We start from the raw sequence: 22,479 nt of genomic DNA on the forward strand, positions 1-22,479 counted from the left end.
CTCATTTTGGGATATCAAGAAACATTTGTTCTACAACTCTAGTTTTGTGTTTATCAGAATCTAACACTACTAACAGATTTGTAAAAATATGCACATGATTATATACTTAAACAATGAAAGTTCAAAACATGTTATGTTTCCACTTCACAATCCAGAAGATGAAACTAAAATAGGATGTGAATGCTGGCAATAGCAAGTATTGCTAAGAGCTAGTTTGTGCTCCTCCCAACAATAGATAGAGATAGGCCCTTCAAACAGGAATCTAATTCAAACATTTGTTCTTTGGAGAAGTGTTATTTTTTATCCATTTTTTCCAGTCATCACCACAGGAAGGATTAGTGAGCACCTCTTCATAGTACCCTCTCTCCTGAAAAAGTCATTGTACTGGGTTTGGCTAAAATCAAGGTAATCTTCTCCACAGTAGCTCCTACTGTGCAGTGTTTTGGATTTGTGACCAAAGCAGTATTGGTGACACAGGGATGTTTTAGCTATTGCTGAGCAGTGCTTACACAGGGTCAAGGCCTTTGCAGTTCCTCATGCTGCCCTACCAGTGAGCAGGCTGGGGGTGCACAAATGTTGGATGAGGACACAGCAGGGACAACTGACCAGAGATATCCAGTATTGCATGGCAGTGTGCTCAGCAATAAAAGCTGGGGAAGAGAAGTAGGAAGCAGAAGACATTTCAGAGTTACAGCATCTGCCTTGCCAAGTAACTGTTACAGGTGAAGAGCCCTGGTGACCTGGAAATGGCTGAACTTCTGCCTACTGAAGGGAAGTAACAAATGAATTCCTTATTTTGCTTTATCTATTGAACCGTCTTTATTGCAACACATGAATTTTCTCATTTTTACCCTCCTGATTCTCCTTCTCATCCCACTTGGCAGGAGTAAAGAACTGTCTGTGTGGGGCTGAGCTACCAAGTGGGATGAATTCACAATAACCATAAATGAAGAAAGATAAAATGGCAACTGTGGAAAGAAAAGAAAAAAAACTTCCAAAAAACTCCCTAAACCAGTCACTACTATATGCCACTTGATTAACTCTAAGATAAAGTCAAAACTGCATGTATTACCTATGTGTTCTGTAAGCTGCCCACATTAAAGGTGTCATTCCATTTTGATCCATCATATCTACATCCTAAAAAAAGAAAAGAAAAAAAAAGTTGGTGAGGTAAGTAAGCATACTTAAGATCCAGCAGATGCAATGTTTTCAATGAGAAGCAGTGTTCTAAGACTAATCATCTGAATTGGAAGAAAAACTGGCAAGCTTTTAGCAGTCAAACAGTATTTAAAAAATGAAAACAAACATTGATGCCACCATTGCCAAAAAATAACTGTTCCAATCTATTTTGGAAACTATGAAACAGTCATACTGTGTAAGATCAGTAATTTCTAATGTACTATTAATTTTCAATATTAAAGATATATACAGGTGGTGTATTATTGCATTAAAAAGCAGAAAAAAAAATTAAAATAATGCACCAATATTTGAAAAGATACTTGATAAATTACTATAAATACCAATGTATGAATTCTACATCCTACTAAATGCTAGTTGCACCTATTTTTCCACTTGCAAAGCAATTTCCCTTAGTTCACTGAGTTCCAATAGTATTTATGTATCTGGATATCCAATTAATGAATGCCAGAGAATTTTAAGATTAAACAGCCCTTAATAAAAACAACCTCCTCAAAAATAAAACTGATCTATAATCTCTTTCCCCTCCTGCCTAGAGAAATTGGTAATTCCTAAATATTTCGAGGCAGATTAGACTCTCAAGCACATTTGGGCAGATTTCACAGACCAGCACTAACAAAATCACTGCAAGTTAAGGTAATGCAGGACATGAAGACTTTTCCTTAGAGGCAACAGAGCTATGACAACATTTCCTATACCACTTTTCTCAGTTCTTACTAGGAAAAATAGATTGGAAAGCATTTCAATGAAGTCTTCTGCTAGAGAAATTTCTGACAAAAACCCAGAAAGTGACTGATATTGCTTTCTGTCACCCCCAGAACCTCCTTTGCTCCAGAGTCTACAAAATGCCCAGCATCCTGGTATCCCTACTCACACTGCTGCTAGCCTGAGCCAGGCAGCTATTTTCCAGAAAATCCAACTTAGCGCCTCCAAATAATTGCTTTTAAAACACCTCCAGCCTGCAGATTACTTTGTATTTCAGAGTTTTTACTCTGTTGCTTAGTTTAAAAAAAAAAGGTTATTTAAAAAACACAGTTGATGGAGGAGAAGAAGAACAGTTACTTGATTTACTTGCTCGTACTGTTTGTTCAGAGGAGTTACACGGTTTGAGATCAGGATCCAACTCTGTTTGCCACAGTACTTCTATAGGTTAGATCCTTTTGAGCCTACCAGGACTATGCAACTGCTGGCATTGCCATTAACCCCCTGTGGTTGAAATCATGAAGGAAGTTAGAAACACAGCCCAATCTCAAGTTCATTCATCCTTGAGAAGCGCAACTGATTCACAGCTCACACTGTGTGAACAACATACTTGGAGGATTGTACAAATTACTGCAACAGGAACAAGCACTCCTTCATCTTCAGATTTCGTATAGAAAAGCACCTCTTTGTGACAGTAGGAATGTGTTTAGATGTAAGTAGAACAATTCCTTCAATGATTCCACCTGACAAATCCAAACTATACTTTGCACACTAGATGACAGTCAGCTAAAAGAAAAAACCCAAACCCATCAGCTCCAGAGCATTCCCTACATGTAAGTTACCTAGGCAGGCTACAGCTACTACTCATATTAAGCTACCACGTTGGCTGAAGCAGATCCCTGTTCAAAGGAACTTTAACGAGAGGCAAAGCAGCTAAGATTCATTTGCACACTGCTGTACAGATGTAACAAAGATGATGTAGCTGAGGATAGCAGACATGTGCTCCAACAAACCTCTCATCAAAAATTCCTTGTTATTTCTCCAGATCACTACTATAAGCACAGATTGAGTGAAGCTCTGCTCCTGCTTTTTGACAAGGAGAGGGCTGAGGCAAAAAATTAAATCTTCAGCAGCTGGTTCATATTAAGAGACTGTTCTTCCATTCTGTGGTGTCCAACAGGCACTTTAACATTACTTTCTTGTTTAACTCTCAGTGACAGATCAGGGCTCATGGAGGGGTGTGCCTGTGCTGTTAGGACATGGTGCAAGCACTGCAAGAACCAAAGATTCAAACAATAACTGATGCAATGATCAAAAGTTGCATATACTGCTGCCCTTTGCACGTGGGTCAAGTGTGAATTCTGTGGACCACAACAAGCAAAATTTCCTCATGTTTCTAAAGTACAACAACTCTGGTTCTGAAGGAAAAAAAACTTTTTACATGCAAAGATAACCAGACTTAATCCTAGGACATAATACAACATTGCACAAAAAGCTTTTAGTGAGGCAGAAATACTGGGGAGAAAGAGCTTTCTACATGAAAAGGAGTTGCAGCAACTCTTCTGCTACTTAATACTACTTTCTGAAAGCAAGACTTGACAAGGAAGAATTCTGAAGAGATCAGAGCAGCATTAGGCTTACCAGGAGATTTAACAAGCAATGGTCAAACCAGTATTGTAATAAAATATGCACAGAAAGCATCAAGAGATCCCACTTAGAATTACTTTAAATCACATGGAAAGGAACCAGGAGTCTGATCCTCTTTAGAACCATTACTGCTTATTTCACAAAACACAGACCTTCATAGAAAAGACCCATCACATCCTTGCTCAGAATCCTATTGTCCATAAGGAAAAGATCTCTTTCACATGAACTGTTGCCCAGGGAAAGGAAAAAAGGCTTTAAAAGCATATAGTAAAGAAGATTTATCAGTAAGGCTGATGTAAGTCTGAAAATACTTCTTAATTTAGAAAAGATGTGCTAGTTGCGGACTAGAAGCAGAGATTTTGTAAGATTCCCATTAAAGCAGAGATTTTGTAAGAGTCCCATAGAACAGAGCACAGACCAACAAAGAAGACAACACACAGAACTAAACATACTCCATTCCTTCAAACAAAAGCTCTGTTCTGAATACCCTAGTCCATCAAACACAGTCAGGCATGAATCATAAGGAAGAACACAACTGGGCTTATAATTCTCTAAGTAATGTGCTCTGAGTTGGTCTAGGAAATAAAATACTTGGTTCAGTGTCTTAATGCTGGCCTGAGCTTGGTGGAGAGAAGGAGCCTCAGTGGCAACTGAGGTGACAATGCTTAGGAGCACTGCTCATGGACCACAGCACCAAAGTAACCACAGCTGCTGGCACCACACTGGCATCTCTCAACCTAGATGCCACCCACTTCTAAGCCACAGCTGAGGAGACCCTCCATAGCTTGAGACGTTATTAACATACAAAACTGTAACTCTGAAAATAAAAAATGTACTTGATGAGTAAGTGCTAGTTAAACTATGAAAGTGATAGTTGAACTATGAGTATGAAATAGTTAAACTGTGATTTTAGAAGTAGAATATTTTTTACATAATTTTACCCTACAAGCAACCTTACAGTCACTCATGATCTGTGATTAAGTTACCTCACACATGCACAGGATGAGAACACATTATTTTATCATTCATATACCACATCTGTATCCTAACTTATTCCAGGTCAATGTTTGTGTATGTAAGCTCCTGATATGCCTCTAAGCACAAGATCAAGCAGTCAAATTGTACACTGCACATTATTAAGTGCCTTCAAGCGCTTTTTCAGTTTTTCTTTCTCACATTTTTTTAAATAAAGGTCTTACCTAAACTTGAACTGTGCTACAGATTCTGTTACTTGATTTCTCATTATATTTATATCATGTACCTGTACCAGGCTTGATTTTGACCCAGGCAACCTAGTGACACAAACAACATGTTCAAATTCTGATACAGCCAGGTATCAGTCTTTCACAATTCAGTAAGAGGCATGACTAAAGAAAAAGCAACATCTATCAGCCACTGCTGCCTCTTGGCTGAGTAGTACTTGCTGGCATGAAAATGGGTTCACTTCCAATCAAAGCCAGAGTGCATCTGACCAAGAGTTCTTCCCCTTCACTCAAGCCTCAGATTGCAAATTTTACCATTGGCTGCTACAGCCTAGAAGAAAGTGAAACAGCAACACTGAAGTTGGGTTCCAGATCTGTCTCAAAAATTGACAAAGTAGCAATTAGGAACAATTCCTCAATCCACCTGTCAGTCCTCTATTCCATTATGAAAGTTGGCTTTTCTTGACCACATTCATCCACAAAGGCATGAGGATCTGAACTAACACAGCACAACAGCCTACACTGACCCTCATTTTGACATTTATTTAGCTGTCATTTGCTACACAGCTGCAAGAATTAGGTTCAGAACAAGGGCTAGCCGCCTACTCTTTGGATATAAGGGAACCTGGTCTCTGTAAAGACAAAAGGAAAATAAGTAGCAGTATATAGGGTAAGCCCACAAAACCAAAAGCAGTTCAAGTTTCCAAATCTGAATCTCAGCACCACCAGGAAGGCAGGGAAAGAAATAAAGAGAAAAAATTAATGACCTCAGTACTAATTGAAGGAAAATTTAAAAATAGAATCATGTATCTCCCATGGCTTCTAGATAAACTAAAGGTTCTGTAGTTGTGTAATGTAGCTAGAGAACAATCACTTTAGGGATTGTTATTATAATGCTATTTATATTACTAGATTTTAAACATACAAATCAATACATAATTTTTCAAGTGGAACTTTTTGAAGCACTGTGAAAAATTACTGTTAAAATTAATTTAAATTTACATCATGGAAAGAATACCAAAATCATACTTGAAAATATTTGAGAGATTTAATAAAAATCATTGTTTTAAAAACTATTTATAAGAAGAGCTATTTTCAAACGAACAGTTTTAAATTTTAAGGCACTTTTTGTGTCTTTATGTATGTACTCATGTAAAGACATACAGCTTCTTTTCAACTGAAGCATTTTATGTTCAAATAAACAGGACAAATCTGTATACAAACATAAAGACAAACACAGGGAGACTTCATAACCACAGTAGAATACTTTAAAGGCTATTAGTGCTTTATTAATGCTATGCTCTTAACAAATTCACACCTGTTTAATACCAGCAAGATTTTTCTAGTAACATAAAACCTACATGCAATTATACATAATTTGAGAAGAAATTACAAAACTTGCTCCTCTAAAAACACCCTCCTCTCCAATAATTATTTCTTACAAAACAGCAGTTATACATAATAGGATCAGACTCTTCTTTTGCCTAGCTTACTCTTTATCATACACTAAGTACTGTTTTACCAAACAGATACAAACTGAATACTGCCTGGAGCAGTAGCTTGGGGTTTTTCACATGTACAGGTGTAAGCAATTTTCTGCAGCAAATCCAGTATTTGTTTTACACAGACCAAACTCACTGATTTCATATTCTACATGACTCACTGGATCATATCTCACTTGGTATTTGAAAGAATAAGCAGAATAGAGAAGTGTGAACAGCATTAGTAGGACTGTCATACAAGAGGAGGGCTTTGACTTTCCTATATGGTTTACACAGTAAATCAAATCTGTGCTTCAGGCACATGCCTATGGGTGAGTAAATCTACAAATTACAGTGCAGGGTGCATAGCAAAAACACAATCAAGATTTTGAGCAGACAGAATGACAGATGAGACATAACAGGAACAGTAATGAGTACACATTATATACACACTTTACAGATCTAGCAGTAATATAAGGGGCTAGCAAGAAGGTTTGGGGTTGTTTCATTCTCGTTGAAGAATTCTACAACACTTGCTACCATTGCCATAGCTAAATTTAAAGATTAAATTAATTAGAAATAAAGAATGAGAATTTCCATACACTATATTAGGCAGGTGTGAATCAAAGCCAAAGTACTCAGATGACTTGCAGGAAATTAGTTAATAGGTGGCACATCAACACTGTAGTCTACAAAAAAGGACATGGAATTATTCTTATATTTATTCAGGCAAGTATTTTGCATCTCCTTAATGACAGGTATAAGTTTAAACTGTGTTCCTACTCTAAAATTTGTAGAATCTATTTAAATATGGTATTACTTAAAATTTACCTGTCCCTTTGCTATCAGGTAAGCAACAATCGAAGTATGTCCAAACTGGGCAGCCAAATGAATACAGCTACATCCTTCTCCATCGATTAGCGACGGATCTGCCCCATATTTCATCAGCTGTACAACCATGGATAAGTGACCCTGTCTAAATGTAACAAAACACAAAAAACAAACAACTGAATAACTATATGCAGGAAAACTATTAAAATTTGAATAATGAAAAACAACAAGTATGTTTAGCAGTTAATTACACTATCAGAATTCCCACACTTTAACTCACACTTTAAAAACAGCAACTGCCATGATCTGATTCTCCAAGTGAGTAAGCACACTCATTCATATGACAAATTCTATGCATATAGTGCACTCATCACATGCCATTTGCTTAACTGTACTGCACAGCAAAAAAAGACAGTCAACCAAAAAATCAAGTTATGATTGAGAAATGTAATCTACTATGGCTTGTTACAAACCACATATGAAACCTGCTATTTTAAGAGATGTCAAACTGGCTAGATACTCTCCCTTTTTGTGGGGATTAAAAACTGTAGTAAAACAAAAGTAGGGGGAAAAAGGAAAACTGAAGGTTTACATTTCCTCCACACTATCTTAAAAGCTTATGCATCTTTTTAGCTTAATGAGCATAGGCATATCCTTCTTTTAGACACAGTGCCTAAGTGTCAGTACACCATTTCTGACATGAGCAAAAGACCTTTTCAGTTTTGAAGAAGCCACTTCAGACAATGCTTCACAGAACTCATTAGAGGTATGAATGAACACCAGGAAATTTAGTCAAGATTTTGTGCTACTAACACAGAATCACAGACTGTGTTCTGTAACAAAAAGAAATATAGGAGCTAAAATCTTTAATAGAGGCTAACAAGCAAGTCCTCACACCTTTAGTAAACGGATTATTTTGATACATTAAATCTTCTAAAAGCTAATTTTCCAAGTCTCCTTTTGCCATCTACAGTTTAAAATATTAATATGGACACTGTTTCTTTCCCACCTATTTCTAGGTGGTTGTCTAAAGGAGCAGGTAATGCCTGAAGGCTGGCTTTCATTTTTCCAGCCATTTATCATGACTATCTTCTACTATACATAAGAACTCTGATTTTAAGTACATCTTTTTAAAAATCCACATATGCAATAGAACATTTCAAGGACAATGTCACACCAAACCATCCTACAACCCATCTGCAAAAGTGCCACTGAATTTCAGATGACTTGACAAAAATAAGATCTCAGAAGTAAGTTGCCTATACTTCACTTGTTTTCCTACTGTAGCAATCATCTTCCTCTATATCAGAAAAAAAATATGCTGAAAGCACTTTAAATTCAAACATATCACATTCACAGTGAGCTCAGTTATCAAAGACTGAATTAATTGTAGTAAAAAGTATTTCCATAAAACACAACAGTTTCACAAAACCATCAGTACTCCATGTTAAGCAAAAAAAGAGAGAAGAAAATTTCAGAAGATTTTTTCATACCTTGTTGCCCAGTGAAGTGGGGTAGAATTTAAATCTCCTCCAAGCTGATCAACAATAGCACCTTTTGATATATAGTACCTGGAATAGCAGAAATAGTAAACATTACTGATTGTTTTGGTTAAATTGAAAGTACACAGGTGAGCATGTCTGATGTTGGGCAAAATAGGCAGCTCGAGATCAGAGGACCAGAGCCTTTTCTTGCCTTCATATAACCTTCCTTTTTAGATGTCATGCATATACTTTCAATTTTCTTGCATTTCTGACATGGGTTGGGAAATTAGAGATGCCTCCTACAGTGTTTTAAACATTATGCTATTTCCTAATTTTATTCTAAGGTAAAACAGAACAATTGCTATATACAACGTACAGTATGTACAGTAGTACAAACTGTGCTACCAGAGAAGTATTTCATAAGCTATTCTTAAATATTATGGGGCTGTTACATTAAATAGAATTCTGAATTACTGGTAAAAGTTTACAGTGCTAGAAGACTATATTTTTTAGAGAATTTTGGCTAAATAGTTAAATTATATGCTGTTAGACTTGCAGCTTATATCATCACTAGAATAACCCCGCTGTGTGGGATCTCAGCACATCGTTCCCGATGTCCAGAGATGCCAGGAGAACCCTTGGGGGTCTCGAAAATCCTGGAATGTTGCCAGGAGTGTTTGGTGGCTTGATTTTGATCCATCCACAGAAGTAACAAGAGTTTGAGGACAAGAGAATCACTTTAGAGTGAAGGGTGTAAAAGGGACACATTTAGAGGGTGAAATATAGACTTTAAGGTTTTTGGTACAGGGGGGTTATGGAGACAAGATGGAGGGATCAGGGCGTGTCTCGTCCTTCTTCTTTCTTCTTCTTGTCCTCCATCTCCTGTGGTGATGTTGGCACTTGGGGATTGGTTTATGGTAAAGGTGCACTTGCTAACATGGGTGAAAAGCATTGGAAAATAAAGGTAAATATTAAGTACGTAGATATTAGTATAAAAGGACATGACCGCCCCGTGGGTGGTCAGAGAGTGCCTGTGACTGCTTGCAGATCAGACCTCTGTTGGGCAGACAGAAAATTTTGTAGATAAGAAATAATAAACAATCTGAAGACCGAAAAGCTGAAGAGTCCAGACTCGTCCTTTGAAACGCGTGCCACCCAAGAACCACTCTACCCGTGTCGGGGCAGAGACAGACAGCCGAACCCGACACCGCTGAAGTCATAGATCCCAGAGAATACACTTAAGTTACACATTTAGTGAAGGACTGAGATTTTTACATACTTTTCAATTATTATAATCAAAGGACAAAAATCATCTGAGTATTTAAAAAGTATTTCTAAATGATGGGATAGACATTATTTTCCCCTCAAAAACATTTATAAAAAGATGATCTATCTGTAAGAACAAAAGAAGTTACCTATTTTTAACTGCAACAATTCATATTCACAGTCATTTGTAATATTTCTGTGAACTGCTGTCATTGCTGTTTTATCTGGAACACTAAACTAGCAACATTACTTTTCCTTTGTAGAAGGAAATGCATGCTTTATAAAGCAATTACTGTTTCCAAATCCAGGCCTTCCCAGAAGTCTTCCAGTTTTTCATTCATCACTGTCTAACCTTTGTCTATACCTAGCTATAGATTTGTGTTTGCACATTTCCAGTGCATGTGCCTACAGACTTTTCACTTTGAAAATACCTGTCAGGTATATATGAACACTGCTCTCCCACCCACACGAGCTGTCCTTCAAATCCTCAGCATTGAATTTCTGCCATCTCAAACTCTGCTAAGTGTTTCAAGACATGGCAAGAAGAAGGGCAACAAAGAGAAAATCTTGAAAAACATTAGTCTTAAGTAACTACCTTCATTTTCTAGAGTGCTTATTGATTCAGAGAATGAAATTTCAAAAACAGCCCTTTTAGGAACCTTTAGGAACAGCAACTGAAAAATGCACATCAGACTGAACACATCTAAAGTTTTTATACAGTTGCTTTAGAGTCATCAGACACAATTAAGTACTTCAATAGATTTGCCGAAGTAAAATAAAAACATTGTGAAAGACAAGATCTGCTCTGATTGCTGGAGGACAGTCCACTCCACTGGTCTCCAACACTAAAAGAACAAAACTTTGACATCTTTCTGCAGAAGTTTTTTTTATTTCTCCATGAGAAAAACCAGAGATTTTGTGAAAGTCTTTGTCCCACCTAGGTGAAAACACAAAGCACGTTATAAGGTAAAGAAACAAAGAAATTTTGTTACAGTGAAGTATCAGCTACTAACTGAAGAGCTATTTATTCCCCCTTGGGAAGGAGCTCCAAAGGAAATCTTGTCTAGATAAAAAGACGGCACAGAGAAATTCACAGTCAAAGCTTGGATTGGATTCATCTCTCTGATGTGACAGCCACTCATGGGGAGGTGAACACTAAACAGATTGTCTTCATTCAAACACTGAGCCTTGCAGAAGTGCAGAATACGTTCAGGTTCTACTGACAGCAGAACTGCTTACTGGTTAGTAGGTTTTATTTAGAAGGAAGAACTTGCAGTTTGACAACTGGGAAAAGACAAGGCGACAATCTCCTGCCAGATGGTGCATTGAAATAACATTTTATGTTTCTTTAAGGGTGTTTTGAGACTCGGTTGAAATTTATCACTGCATTTCGGTTTCAGTATACAAAAATGGTAAGATTTTTCTGCAAAACCAGACTGAGAACTTAGTCTATTTGTCTAAGCAGATCTTGCAGAAGGAAATTTGTGCTAGGTGAGAAGGTCTCTGAAGAAAGAAAGAACAGGGCAATCCCACTCTCAGTGAGTCATCTAAGCTTCCAATAGAAGATGCCAGGCATGCAGTTCTATTTAAGCAAACTACTTACACTCAAAGCAAGCAGATCTCATAAGAGGTCGCCTTAAGAAGAAAATACTTCCACTGATCTCCACATTAGGATCACTAAGTCTTTGGCAGGCATTTGAAAACTACCTCAGCATTGCACTGAGGAATCAAAGTGCATGCAGTCACTGTTATTAGAAGGAAAAGTAGAAAAGAAATCCTTGTCTGGAGAAAGTTCCCCAGGGGATGGGGAACTACGTAGGAAGTAAGTAACTGTAGAGACATAATGCCATTTTTTTGCATTTTTACAAAGCTGAATTGAAGAGATATCAATAGATCAGTGTAATTATGAAAACAGAATGGTGTTCTAGACACTCATCCCTGATTCTACAGAAATAGGAAAAAGTTCTGTAGTTTTTCTTATCAATGAGTTTCACTGTTATGTACACTGAATCTCAAGTCTCAAAATAGATGGGATGAAGAAATACTAAAAATAAGAGAAGTCTAATTCCAAGCCTGCACTCCTGACAGACAAGCTGCTAGGGTACTTCACTGGAAAGAACTTACATAGTCAACACTCACTAAACAAGACACTGAGATCTAGTATCACAAGAGTAAACAACTTTATCTCTGCAGTACCAAGCTTAATAGCCAACATATTTAATGAAATTATCCACTGCACATAATGGGGAAATTGCGAACACTTGGGGAAAGATGTGATAGGCTTGAACAAATAGAAAAACCACTAAATAGTTTAATTCTGAGGAAATAAAATAAACTAGTGCCTTGCAAAAAGAGAATGGAAGAGCATAAAATAAGGCAAGTGATACAAAAAAAATTAAATCAAGATCCTCTAAAGACAGAGGAATCTGAACTGCAAGAACTGCATCAAGAGAAGGGAATTTTAGATACAGTTAGACACACCAGTAGTTACATGCACGCTAGTAAACAGTGGGAAGAAAATGCAATGCTGTATGTCACAGTGGTAGAGATGCATTAATGGACAAGACCTTTGACATACTGTCAAGGAAAAAAGGACGTATTAAACACATTAAATTTAAAGACATTCAAATCAACATTTTTAAGGACATAATTAATTTTAAACTTAAAGTCTAATACATACTTCACCAGATCTATTCTGTTGTTGATTGCTGCCCAGTGGAGAAGCGTTACGTTTTCTTTGTCTGGCTGTCGAACATCATAACCAGCTTCCACCAACTCTCTGCATCGTTCATAAATTCCATACCTTGAAAATAAAATAAGATTTGTCAAAATGCTTACCTTAGATTGAAATGCATTCAGCAAACACCATACTTTCGGTCACAATACAAAATCCTCAACAGAAGAGAAATGAAGAAGAAACTTTACTTTCTTTTTCTAAATGATTACAAATACCTTGCAACAAGAAGCTTCCAATGGCAAAAACAACTTTAATCAAATCAAGGTATTACACAAAACTTTTGTCTACAGAAAACTGTACTGCAGAGCAAGGCAAAATATCTACTAGTAGTATACTAAATTTAAGTAACTGTTCACTTTCCAGGGACTCCACTACATTTGCTTCTCCCACTTCGGTTCTCCTTCCTTTCCAGCTCTTGAAGAGCAAATGAAACTTAGTTAGCTGATTTGACAGTATCTTCCTAAAATTCAGAAGATAAGATCATCAAGACAATTACAAACACAAGCAGCTCAAGTTCTCCTCATTCTTCTTCTCAAAACAACAAATACCCATCTTTCTGATACAAGTTAGTATAATTTTCTTTTTAGGGCACTTTGAAATTCTGTACATTAATGCGAAATTTATTCTTCTATTGAAGAAAATAAATATTCTAAATAGAACAGAATATTTATTTATATTTATAGAATAAGTATTCTATAAATAAATAGAATACATCACATTAAATGTGATGTACTGCTTTCTGAAAAAAAATCTGCACATATCTGAAATTTGAAACAAATCAGGAAGCATAAACATCACTTAAGCATTCAATGGAGGAGTAACTCCAACATTAAATAATTTTTGCCTTGATGTATACACTCTTTTACCACCTATTTTCAGGGTCAAAAATGTAATGCAGAAAAGTAAGTAAAGATTACATTTCAAAAATCTGTACATCCCATAGGGATTGCTCAAGTCTCAATGAGGAGAATGTGGGAATATCTTGAAATCAAGGTCAAGGTCTTGTGATATCTAACTTCTGCTAAAACAGAATTTTAACAGCCTCTCAAAGTTGGGACTTAAGTTTCTCATATGTTGCTTCTATGTTCTACTTTCTGCAGAACAAACAGCCTTAGAAAAGGCTCCTCTGTTCCACTTGATCAGCTTGCATAACTGATGCAGAGACCCTCCTAGGGTAGTTACCATTCTTACTTTTTCTTTCATGTATTTGAATGTAACCTCAATCTGGACGGTACTCCCATAACGAATGATCAAATGACTCATGCCAACAAAACTCAGGAAAGCTTTCTAAGCCTATCACAGATTTCAAGCTGAGAAATTAGTTGGACACTATTAAAAAAGTACTAGACATAACAGCCAACTAAGATTGTGTTGTTTTCAATTTCTTAGGAAGCCTGCATGAGAAACTATGAAAAATGTTGGAAATTGTTGTCATACTTACTATCTTTTCAAACATTACAAGAGATCAGCACAAAGACTACTGCATGCAGTATATACCAACTGACAACATGCTGATAAAATGTGGTCCTCCAGACTAAGTAAAAAAGCAGCAGCCATCAACAATTTTAACAAGAAAGCTTTTTTCATTAATGCACTGAGGCAGGTGGAAAGAAGACGTTTGGGTTACGATGACTTAAAAATATGCAACCAGCTAGACAAGATACACATACTCAGACAAACATAACTGCTAGGAAAATGGTAAGGTTCTAAGTCAATCCAGCCTTGAAGCACACCATCTACCAAATCCTAGTTTAGATCAGTAGCGTGGCCTAATGAGTGCCTGTAACACATGCATACCATTCCTGACTTCTCATGTCAGCTGGAAGGGCCACTGAAATAGGTTAGGACTAAAAAAGGCAGGTCAGGCTAGAACAAGGAGTCAAGAGAAAAGAGAAGAGATGGGGGAAAGAAGGACTTCCAAAACCAGACAAAATTCTGATCTTCCCACAGTACAGTATCACGCTGCCATATAACAGTGAAGGCAGCCTGGAAAGTGATTCATACAGAATGGCAATGCAACCATTTGTTGACAAGCAGTTCTACTCCAGTCAGCTTTTATGACACTCTTTCCTGCTGGAATGCCTGCTGCCTTTGCTTAAACTACAAATTGAAACCATTATGTAAGAAATAATTCACGTAAGCCCTGCTATCAGTTTTAACAGTCACCAGCTTAAAAAAATGTATTGTCTAAGGCTGAGTTTAGCTGACTCTCATCCTGCTTAAATAAGCAGTACAAAACAACAAGCAGGAATTTTTTAAATAAAATATTCTAAGTTATTGGAAAGATACAAAGAACACAAAGATACAATAACTTAAACTTCCTATAAAATGCAAGAGGCAATCACATAAAGCTTTCATGCAAATGGATTAGGATTTTCCCTACATGTACTTGTTTTGAGTGGGATTAAGTTACTCTTCTTCAGAGTGGTTCGTACTGTGCTGTGTTTTGGATTTGTGAGCAAAACAGTGTTGATTGACACACCAACATTTAAGCTATTGTGAGCAGTGCTTAGACAGGGTCAAGGCCTTTGCTGTTCCTCATGCTGCCCCACCGGTGAGCAGGCTAGGGGGGCACAAGAAGTTGGATGTGGACACGGCAGGGACAGCTAATGCCAATTGACCAAAGAGATAGCCAATACTGCATGGCAGTGTGCTCAGCAATAAAAGCTGAGGGACACAGGAGGGACATCTGGAGTGAAGGTGCTCACCCACCAAAGTAACCATTACATGGGTATGGCTGAAGACTCACCTGCCCATGGGAAGCAGCAAATTAATTCCTTTTTTTGCTTTGCTTGTGTGTGCAGCTTTTACTTTATGTATTAAACATTGTTTGCCTTTACCCTTTTGGCCAATTTCTCCATCCCAGCAGAGGCAAGCAAGAAAGCAGCTGAGCAGGGCTCAGCTGCACAGCAGCTAAACTACTACATCACTATTGGCCAGCTATGGCAACTGCACATATGCTTTAAGATGAGTGTCCTATCAAGTTGACTACACAACACAACATGAACCTCCTTGAAAGTAATCTTTGACTGCTACCCAAGTTTTTGTTAGGCCATATTGTCAAGATAGGAAAAACCAAGAAGCCCCCTGACAGTCTTAGGGGAAGGGGGAAGAAGGGTAATTATTCTTTGGCAGTTTTTGTGGGAAGGAGGTTGGAGGGGTTATTTGTCAGGTTATTTAATTAAAAGCAAAACTCCAGTCTTACAGAAAATGTGATGCTACTTTCTGAAGGACTTGGCTTAAGATGTATGAAAACCAAGGAAAGCAGTCACAAGTGACCCTGCAGCCTGTAGATGCAGAATGCTGTTGCCAGTTGCCATAGAATGCTCCAATTATGTTACACTGATGTTTACAAGTACCTCCTTCTAGAATTCACCCATACACTGTGATGAGGCCCAGGGCAAAGACTGCTGACATGGCCTCAGATACAAGAAGGAATAGTAGGAATGGATTCACTCTTTTGGCGTTAGCATCATAGACTTCCCATTCCTCCCACTAGAAGGCAATCTACAAGTCACAGTGCGTGGTACTACTTCACCACAAAACAGAACATGAAATTCTGCAATATACCACAACAGCCTTTACAGGAAAATAAAGCTCTTTCCAAAAGGGACACTGAGAATGAAGCATACAGAAATCTTTTAATTTAAGTCACCTCAGTTTGTCTGTTTCTAGCAATTTACATTTAGTATCTTGAACACAATCATAACTGTTTAGTAAAGATGCAGCACACAAGGTATAATTTTTGACTCTTCAATTTATTGTCAGAAGAGGAGTTAAGGATCTTGACAGACAAAATCTGCCTGGAAAAAACGTTAGGAATTTACATCCATTTGCTCCTCTTCCTGGAAACAGCAGGCTCTCTACAATTAAATAAAACACTGAATCTGCTGCAGTTATAGTTTCTCCATATCCGTCCCAGAAGTGCAGCATTCTTCTCTCACATACAACCTACAGTCTTGTTCCATCAATTTGCTGCAGCTGACTTCACCTTGCCTTCTCCAAAGGTTCATGATGCACTGTTAGGTTAGAAAATGACAATGTCACCTATTTCAGACACTCAGTATAATCACACTTGCAATGCTGTTATAAAGGGCTCTATGCCCTTCAAGGGTAATGGAGAGTAAGATTGAAATCCTCACAGGAGACCGATACATTAATCCAACAAATATTCAGCATCTGAGTGAATCCTAGAGAGTGATGCTGTAAACATCAATACGGAGCATATTAAAGCATATTATTGAGTTTGGCTTGTTCTGAAAGAAACGGGATTAGTCCAGGACAAAAATACCATTGTGCAAGCTCCTTTTGCTACCACAGTCTCTAAGCCGTTTCAGTAACTAACCTGTAACATTTTATTTGTCATCTCAGGTTAAAGATATTCTGACCTTAATACCTAGAAAAACAGTACCCTACTGCCTTTTGCATTTTAAATATGTAATCCATTTTCTATTCTTTTGTCTACAAATACACAGACTCTTGGAAATAGACACTGCCAGCTTTGCAGCACAATTAACATTAGATCTGGCCACAATAATAGCAAGGAATCTCTCTACAGTGAGCACATCACCATGCCAACAAAGAGCAGGTAAACCAGGAGCTCACTCCCTCATCTTGCTATCATTGTAACTCAAATCAAAGCTGTTTGAAGTGGAAAGGCAATTAACAGAAACACGATCTTTTTTCCTCTTTGGAAATCTCCTTCCCATGAATAATGGTGGTAGATACTTAAAAAGCCTTTAACACATTCTCAAGGTTTTTGTGTTAACAGTAAAACAGTTTTGTTTTCAACAGAAAAGGTTTAATTCAAGAGCTACTTAATAGACCATTAACAGTAATGTTGAAAGACAAAAGAAATTCAGCTCTTAAATACTGTTCCAAAGCCCTAAATTGTCTAGACAGTTGTGGCCATATTACTAATGTGGTTTAAAAAGTCCCACCCTTCCACATGAAAGTCAGGTACATTTCACTTTCAGCAATATAATCAACCTCATGGGCACAAATAACCAGGAATAATGAATGTGTACCTGTGTCACAGTCTGTCCACTCTCTCCTATGACTAGCTGAAAAGAGCCAGGAGTAACTGTTCCTTTGGCCAATCCTTACCAATTTTAATTATTCTATATCTACCTTTTTCTAAATCAGTTGCCCTATGACTGCTGAGAAATAGTCATGAAAAAAGCATGTATCTGACAATTTTTTTCCTTGGCAAGATTCAACATAATTTATATTTTATGCTGCACTATTTCAGAATGCACACAATTTCATTTTGAATGATCTCATTGAATAAAACTTAACAGAAAAGTTCATCTTGAGATAATGAAATTATAATACTTGAGCACAAGGAATCAATCTTCCAGATGTCACAAAAGCACTTATTAATACCATTAATGTTTAATACCCATGTTCATAATGATCATTTAACTTACTTTCAACAAAACTGGAATTGGATCAAGCTCGCTACAAGCCCAAGGTGTCTATTCACTCTCAAGAGAACATAGAACACAATGCGAGGATTAATGTCTCAGATTTTGTTCTCCTGTGACAGCCCATCACATGCTTCTCTACATGAGAACTTTAGCTACTTCTCAGTTTCTCAGCTTAAAAGATTTAAAACAAAACAAAGGCAGCAACTTCATCAAGTTAACACAAGATGCTCCCCAAGACATCATGTTAAAAAGTTATGACTGCTGCCTTGGATGACAGATGGCTACTGCTGCTAGACCATAGAAATAAATGTACCCAACATATCACCGTTAAATTTCACTTTTAAAACACTTGTGACAGTTTTGGGTTTTGGTTTTTTTAAAAAATGATTCCATTCTCTCCCTGGAGCTCCAGTGAGAACTCTGAATATAACAGTGGAACAAAACCAAAGGCAAACATGGATGATTTTTTTACTATTCCTCTGAAAACAGTTTTTCAAGTACAGATGAGTGGCCTGCTTCTGCTTTCAGAAACACAGTGGAGACTTTCTGTGAACTAAACAATTTTGCTGTAACCAAATATAAGATGACAAAAAGTTACACACACATTCTAACATCTGCAAGATGAAGGGCCTAGACAGTACAACTTTTAAAGCTATCTAGATGCTCTTGGATCGTTTAAAAAGTCAGTGAAAAGTATTCTTTGTATGAATAGGTACTAAAACCAAACACTACAATTTTTACTCCAGCAAAAGTTTCTGCAAAATAAAAACCAGAGACTGACTATTTTTGATACATAATATGCCTAGGGCCCCAGGTCTTTGTGAGAACTTATGAGGAGCATAATGGATAAAAAAATACAAATACCAATAAACTCTTTTCAATGAGCCTAACCACTGTTTTCTATATGAAATCGTAATGTGATTATAAGAAGTTATTATATTTGTAGCTCGTACTGTATGAGCATGTTAATTTGTGTCCAATCTATAGATTAAGATGATAAAGCACTGGAACAGTTCAGTGAGATGTGAAGCAACATACTTATGGAATAATGTGAGGAGTTTGCAAGCTCTTGTTTTTCCTTGCTGAGAAACAAAACTGAGCACAGTATTTCACTAACATTGTTTTATTTCTGTGTAATCTAGTGTCAATAAAAACATGTCGAAATAGAATTCTAAACTCAAACAGCATATATGAAATACAGATGAGTTTTTAATGTTTTTGTCCCATTTTTCTCACCATCATCTTTAAGATTTAAGGAACAATGCTCTCAATTTTCATGTATGTTGGAACAATAACATAACTAATTTTTTTTTTTTCCAGGAGAAACTGGGACTTGGGGAAAAAACCAATCCAAACCAAGAGACTGAAAATAATTCTTATTATATTATGCTACATCTTGCTTGAACTTACTGACCTGCTTGGGGGAAGACTTCTAGGAGGCTGATGAGTGGCCCCTTTTAAAAAAAATGTTGTGGCATCTTTCTTACATTAGCACTGAACTAAAAAGTATGGAAAAATCAGCAGATACTTTAATCTCAGTGAATAATAATAACTGAGGACACAGGATAGACAATAAGATCACCTTTTTCTACATGGATGTGATAGGTTATGCTTCTATAAATGCAAATAGCTACATCATTTTAGGAGGAAAAGTGTATCTTTTCAAGAACACTGAATTAATATAGCAGCAGCATTATTTATTTTATTCTAAGTCTTATGATATTTGGTGGGTTTATTTTCTACCTGACATTTCAGAGCAATTTCCCTTTATGACAGACTCTTTTATAATATAGCCCTCAAAACCTAGTAAATGCTCAAATAAAGGTGTGCCTGAGAGGACACAGCCTCAAGCTGCACCAGGGGAAGTTTAGGCTACATATTGGAAAACAATTATTCACAGAAAGAGTGAAGAACCACCACAGGGAGGTGGTTGAGTCACCTGGAAGTGTTTAAAAAACACTTGATGAAGCACTCAGTGCCATGGTTTAGCTGATAAGGTAAATGTTGGGTCACGGGTTGGACTTGATGATTTCAAAGGTCTTTTCCAACCTGGTTTATTCTGTGATTCTGTGAATTCTCCTTCTAGCCAGGGAAGTGCTGCCTGGATATCACAACTTGATCATGTTGACAGTCCCCCTTCCCTACAATAATAACCATTAGGGCTACAATATGAAACTGCAGTCCTTGTGGTGAGAGGTCAACTCAGAGCTGTTGATCCCTGTATGAGGAGAGCAGAAAAGAAGTGTAACAACTCAGCTGAAAGCACAGATCAGCCTGAATCTGAGGGTTAAGAAGGACAAAGATATTTTAGGTTTTCAAACATGCAATGAGCAGACAAGAATAGAAGTAGGTAACTTGTGAAACCACTTCTGCTCTCAAACACACTTTCATACTTCTCTAAGAAGCAGCTAGTTTGATATTGTGCCAATACTTTAATTTCTAAAAATACCCTAACGTGAGTATTATAGGTTTCAGTCCTACTATTAAGTATTTAGAGCAACAATAGCAGAGTCAGACATCTGTTTCAGGAAGCTAAACTCCTTACAGGTCAAAACAAAAAGTGAAGGAAAGTACATACTTGCTATGCCTAAACTGGGCCTGTGTCACATGCAGAGCTGCAAAGCTGCTTTCAGTTCAGACAGGGTTTTTTTAAGAAAAAAAATGCAAGAAAATCTTCTTTTAAGAAGAAAAAAGGCAAATAGCTCTGCAAGATACATAATGGTTTAAGCATTCAAATTAAAAATACAATAATAAAAATCTTACAGAACTATCTCAGCTCATTAAAGAAAAGTGATGGTGGTGATGGTTTCTGAATGGCAAAAAGGAGCAAACTAAAAATATTGTAACAACTTTCTTGTCTTGTAAATTAGTGTCTGCTAAAGGATTGTAGAACAAACAAATTTGTATAATACATCTGCATAAAGAGAGCAATTAAATCTGCACTCAGTTTACTCCTACAGTCCTCCTTCAGTATTAAACTCAGTTTCATAGTAGGACTGAGACTGCAGAATCAGAGATAATGGAAGTTAGAGACACATTCTTTCTAACCCATAAATCGATCAAACCCTTATGTTTACATATAAATGTTGTCTACTTAATTATTACCTATGGAAAATAAACATCAGTACCATTCTCTCTTCCAACAATCTGTCCAGCAACCACCTATATTTACAACTTACCACAATTCCTCCCATATTTTTTATACAATGATCCCAAATCTATCATAACAGCAATTTTGTAGAGCTTACTTCTGAAATCTTCCACTACTGGATTTAAAAATACAGTTTGAAAAAAGTTTATCTTCTACTTTACACAAATAAAACAACCTGTTTTACTGTTTTTAACTGATACCAACAAAGACAAATCTAACATTCAAAAACAAACTTACTGTGTGGCTTTGACAATGTCCCAAGTGCTGTAATCATCAATGTGGCTTTTCCGTCCAAGAGATTCACTGTATCCATGGTTGTAATGGCTTTGAGGTTTTATTTCCTAAAAAAAGACAAATTTGCTTTTAGAACACCCAAATCAGCAAGTTTCGGAGAAAAAAGAAAAATTATGAGCAAAACTAAAACCAGTACATTCAATGTATTACAAAGCCACCTATTACAAACAATTCAATGTATTACAAAGCCACCTAAATATAAGAGTGGTACATTTCTACATTTTGGAAAGCAGGCCACCATATCCCCCAGTATACTTCTCAAACACTTTACAGAAAATAAACTCGCAATCACAGGGTTCTGCCAAATCCTACACTTTTTTCCTACTTGTATTTTTACAGAAGGCAAACAAAAACTGTGACCAAATTTCTTTAGGTAGTTTTTGGGTTGGGTTTTTATTTTTCGGTTTACTTTGCTTTTATAAAGGCAACATAACATAGGTAGAAAAGCTATTTGCCATAAATTGATGAAGTCTTACACTGTTACTACAAATAAATGTTGCACTTCAAACAGCAGAGGTTATCTGTGGATGTTTAAGCTGTGGGTCTTGAATGTAAATGGCATGACCATGATGTGTTCTTCAGCAGATACACCTTTCTGACTTAATTCTGTTGATGAAGGGCAACACTTCCAGGCTCAGTGCTTCCTTTAGGTGGAATCTATATTCAAACACTACTGATATATCACTAGGACAGAAACACATGGTTTTTCTTTAGACACGTGAAAGCTCAGCAAGCTGAAATTGAACAATTAATTTTATATATCTTCTGGACAATTTTGTATGTGTTGCAGATGCTATAGCAAATCACCTCTGTGCATCAGCCATGCTAATAAAAAAAGCATGAAAACTGCAACACAGGTGAAAAAACAAAAAAAAAAAGAAGCAAGTCCTCTACAAGTTCTAAAAATGCATTTCAGCTGATTTCATTAAAATATATTGTTTACTTTCAGTTTTCCCCAACATATACTTCCAGTAGAAGAATTTTTATCATTCATCTATATCTGAGAAAACTTTTAAACACCTTATGAAAGGTGTTTAATTAAAACAGTTCCAACTTCC

At 36.8% G+C, this 22,479-nt stretch overlaps 1 protein-coding gene across 1 annotated transcript in view; it reads right to left on the minus strand.

Moving 5' to 3' along the window:
- The window catches only part of ZDHHC17 (zinc finger DHHC-type palmitoyltransferase 17), a 66,442-nt gene that overhangs the window by 28,576 nt on the left and 15,387 nt on the right, over window positions 1–22,479 (minus strand). Inside the window, exons 2-6 of the mRNA XM_066549948.1 lie at window positions 21,365–21,468; window positions 12,491–12,613; window positions 8,554–8,631; window positions 7,061–7,205; window positions 1,073–1,137 (exon numbers count right to left, since the gene is read on the minus strand). Of these exons, the coding sequence (XP_066406045.1) occupies window positions 1,073–1,137; window positions 7,061–7,205; window positions 8,554–8,631; window positions 12,491–12,613; window positions 21,365–21,468 (515 nt within the window). The remainder of the gene's footprint in view (window positions 1–1,072; window positions 1,138–7,060; window positions 7,206–8,553; window positions 8,632–12,490; window positions 12,614–21,364; window positions 21,469–22,479) is intronic.

The sequence above is a fragment of the Molothrus aeneus genome, chromosome 5 (genome assembly GCF_037042795.1).
Source record: "Molothrus aeneus isolate 106 chromosome 5, BPBGC_Maene_1.0, whole genome shotgun sequence".
NCBI classification, from domain to species: domain Eukaryota; kingdom Metazoa; phylum Chordata; class Aves; order Passeriformes; family Icteridae; genus Molothrus; species Molothrus aeneus.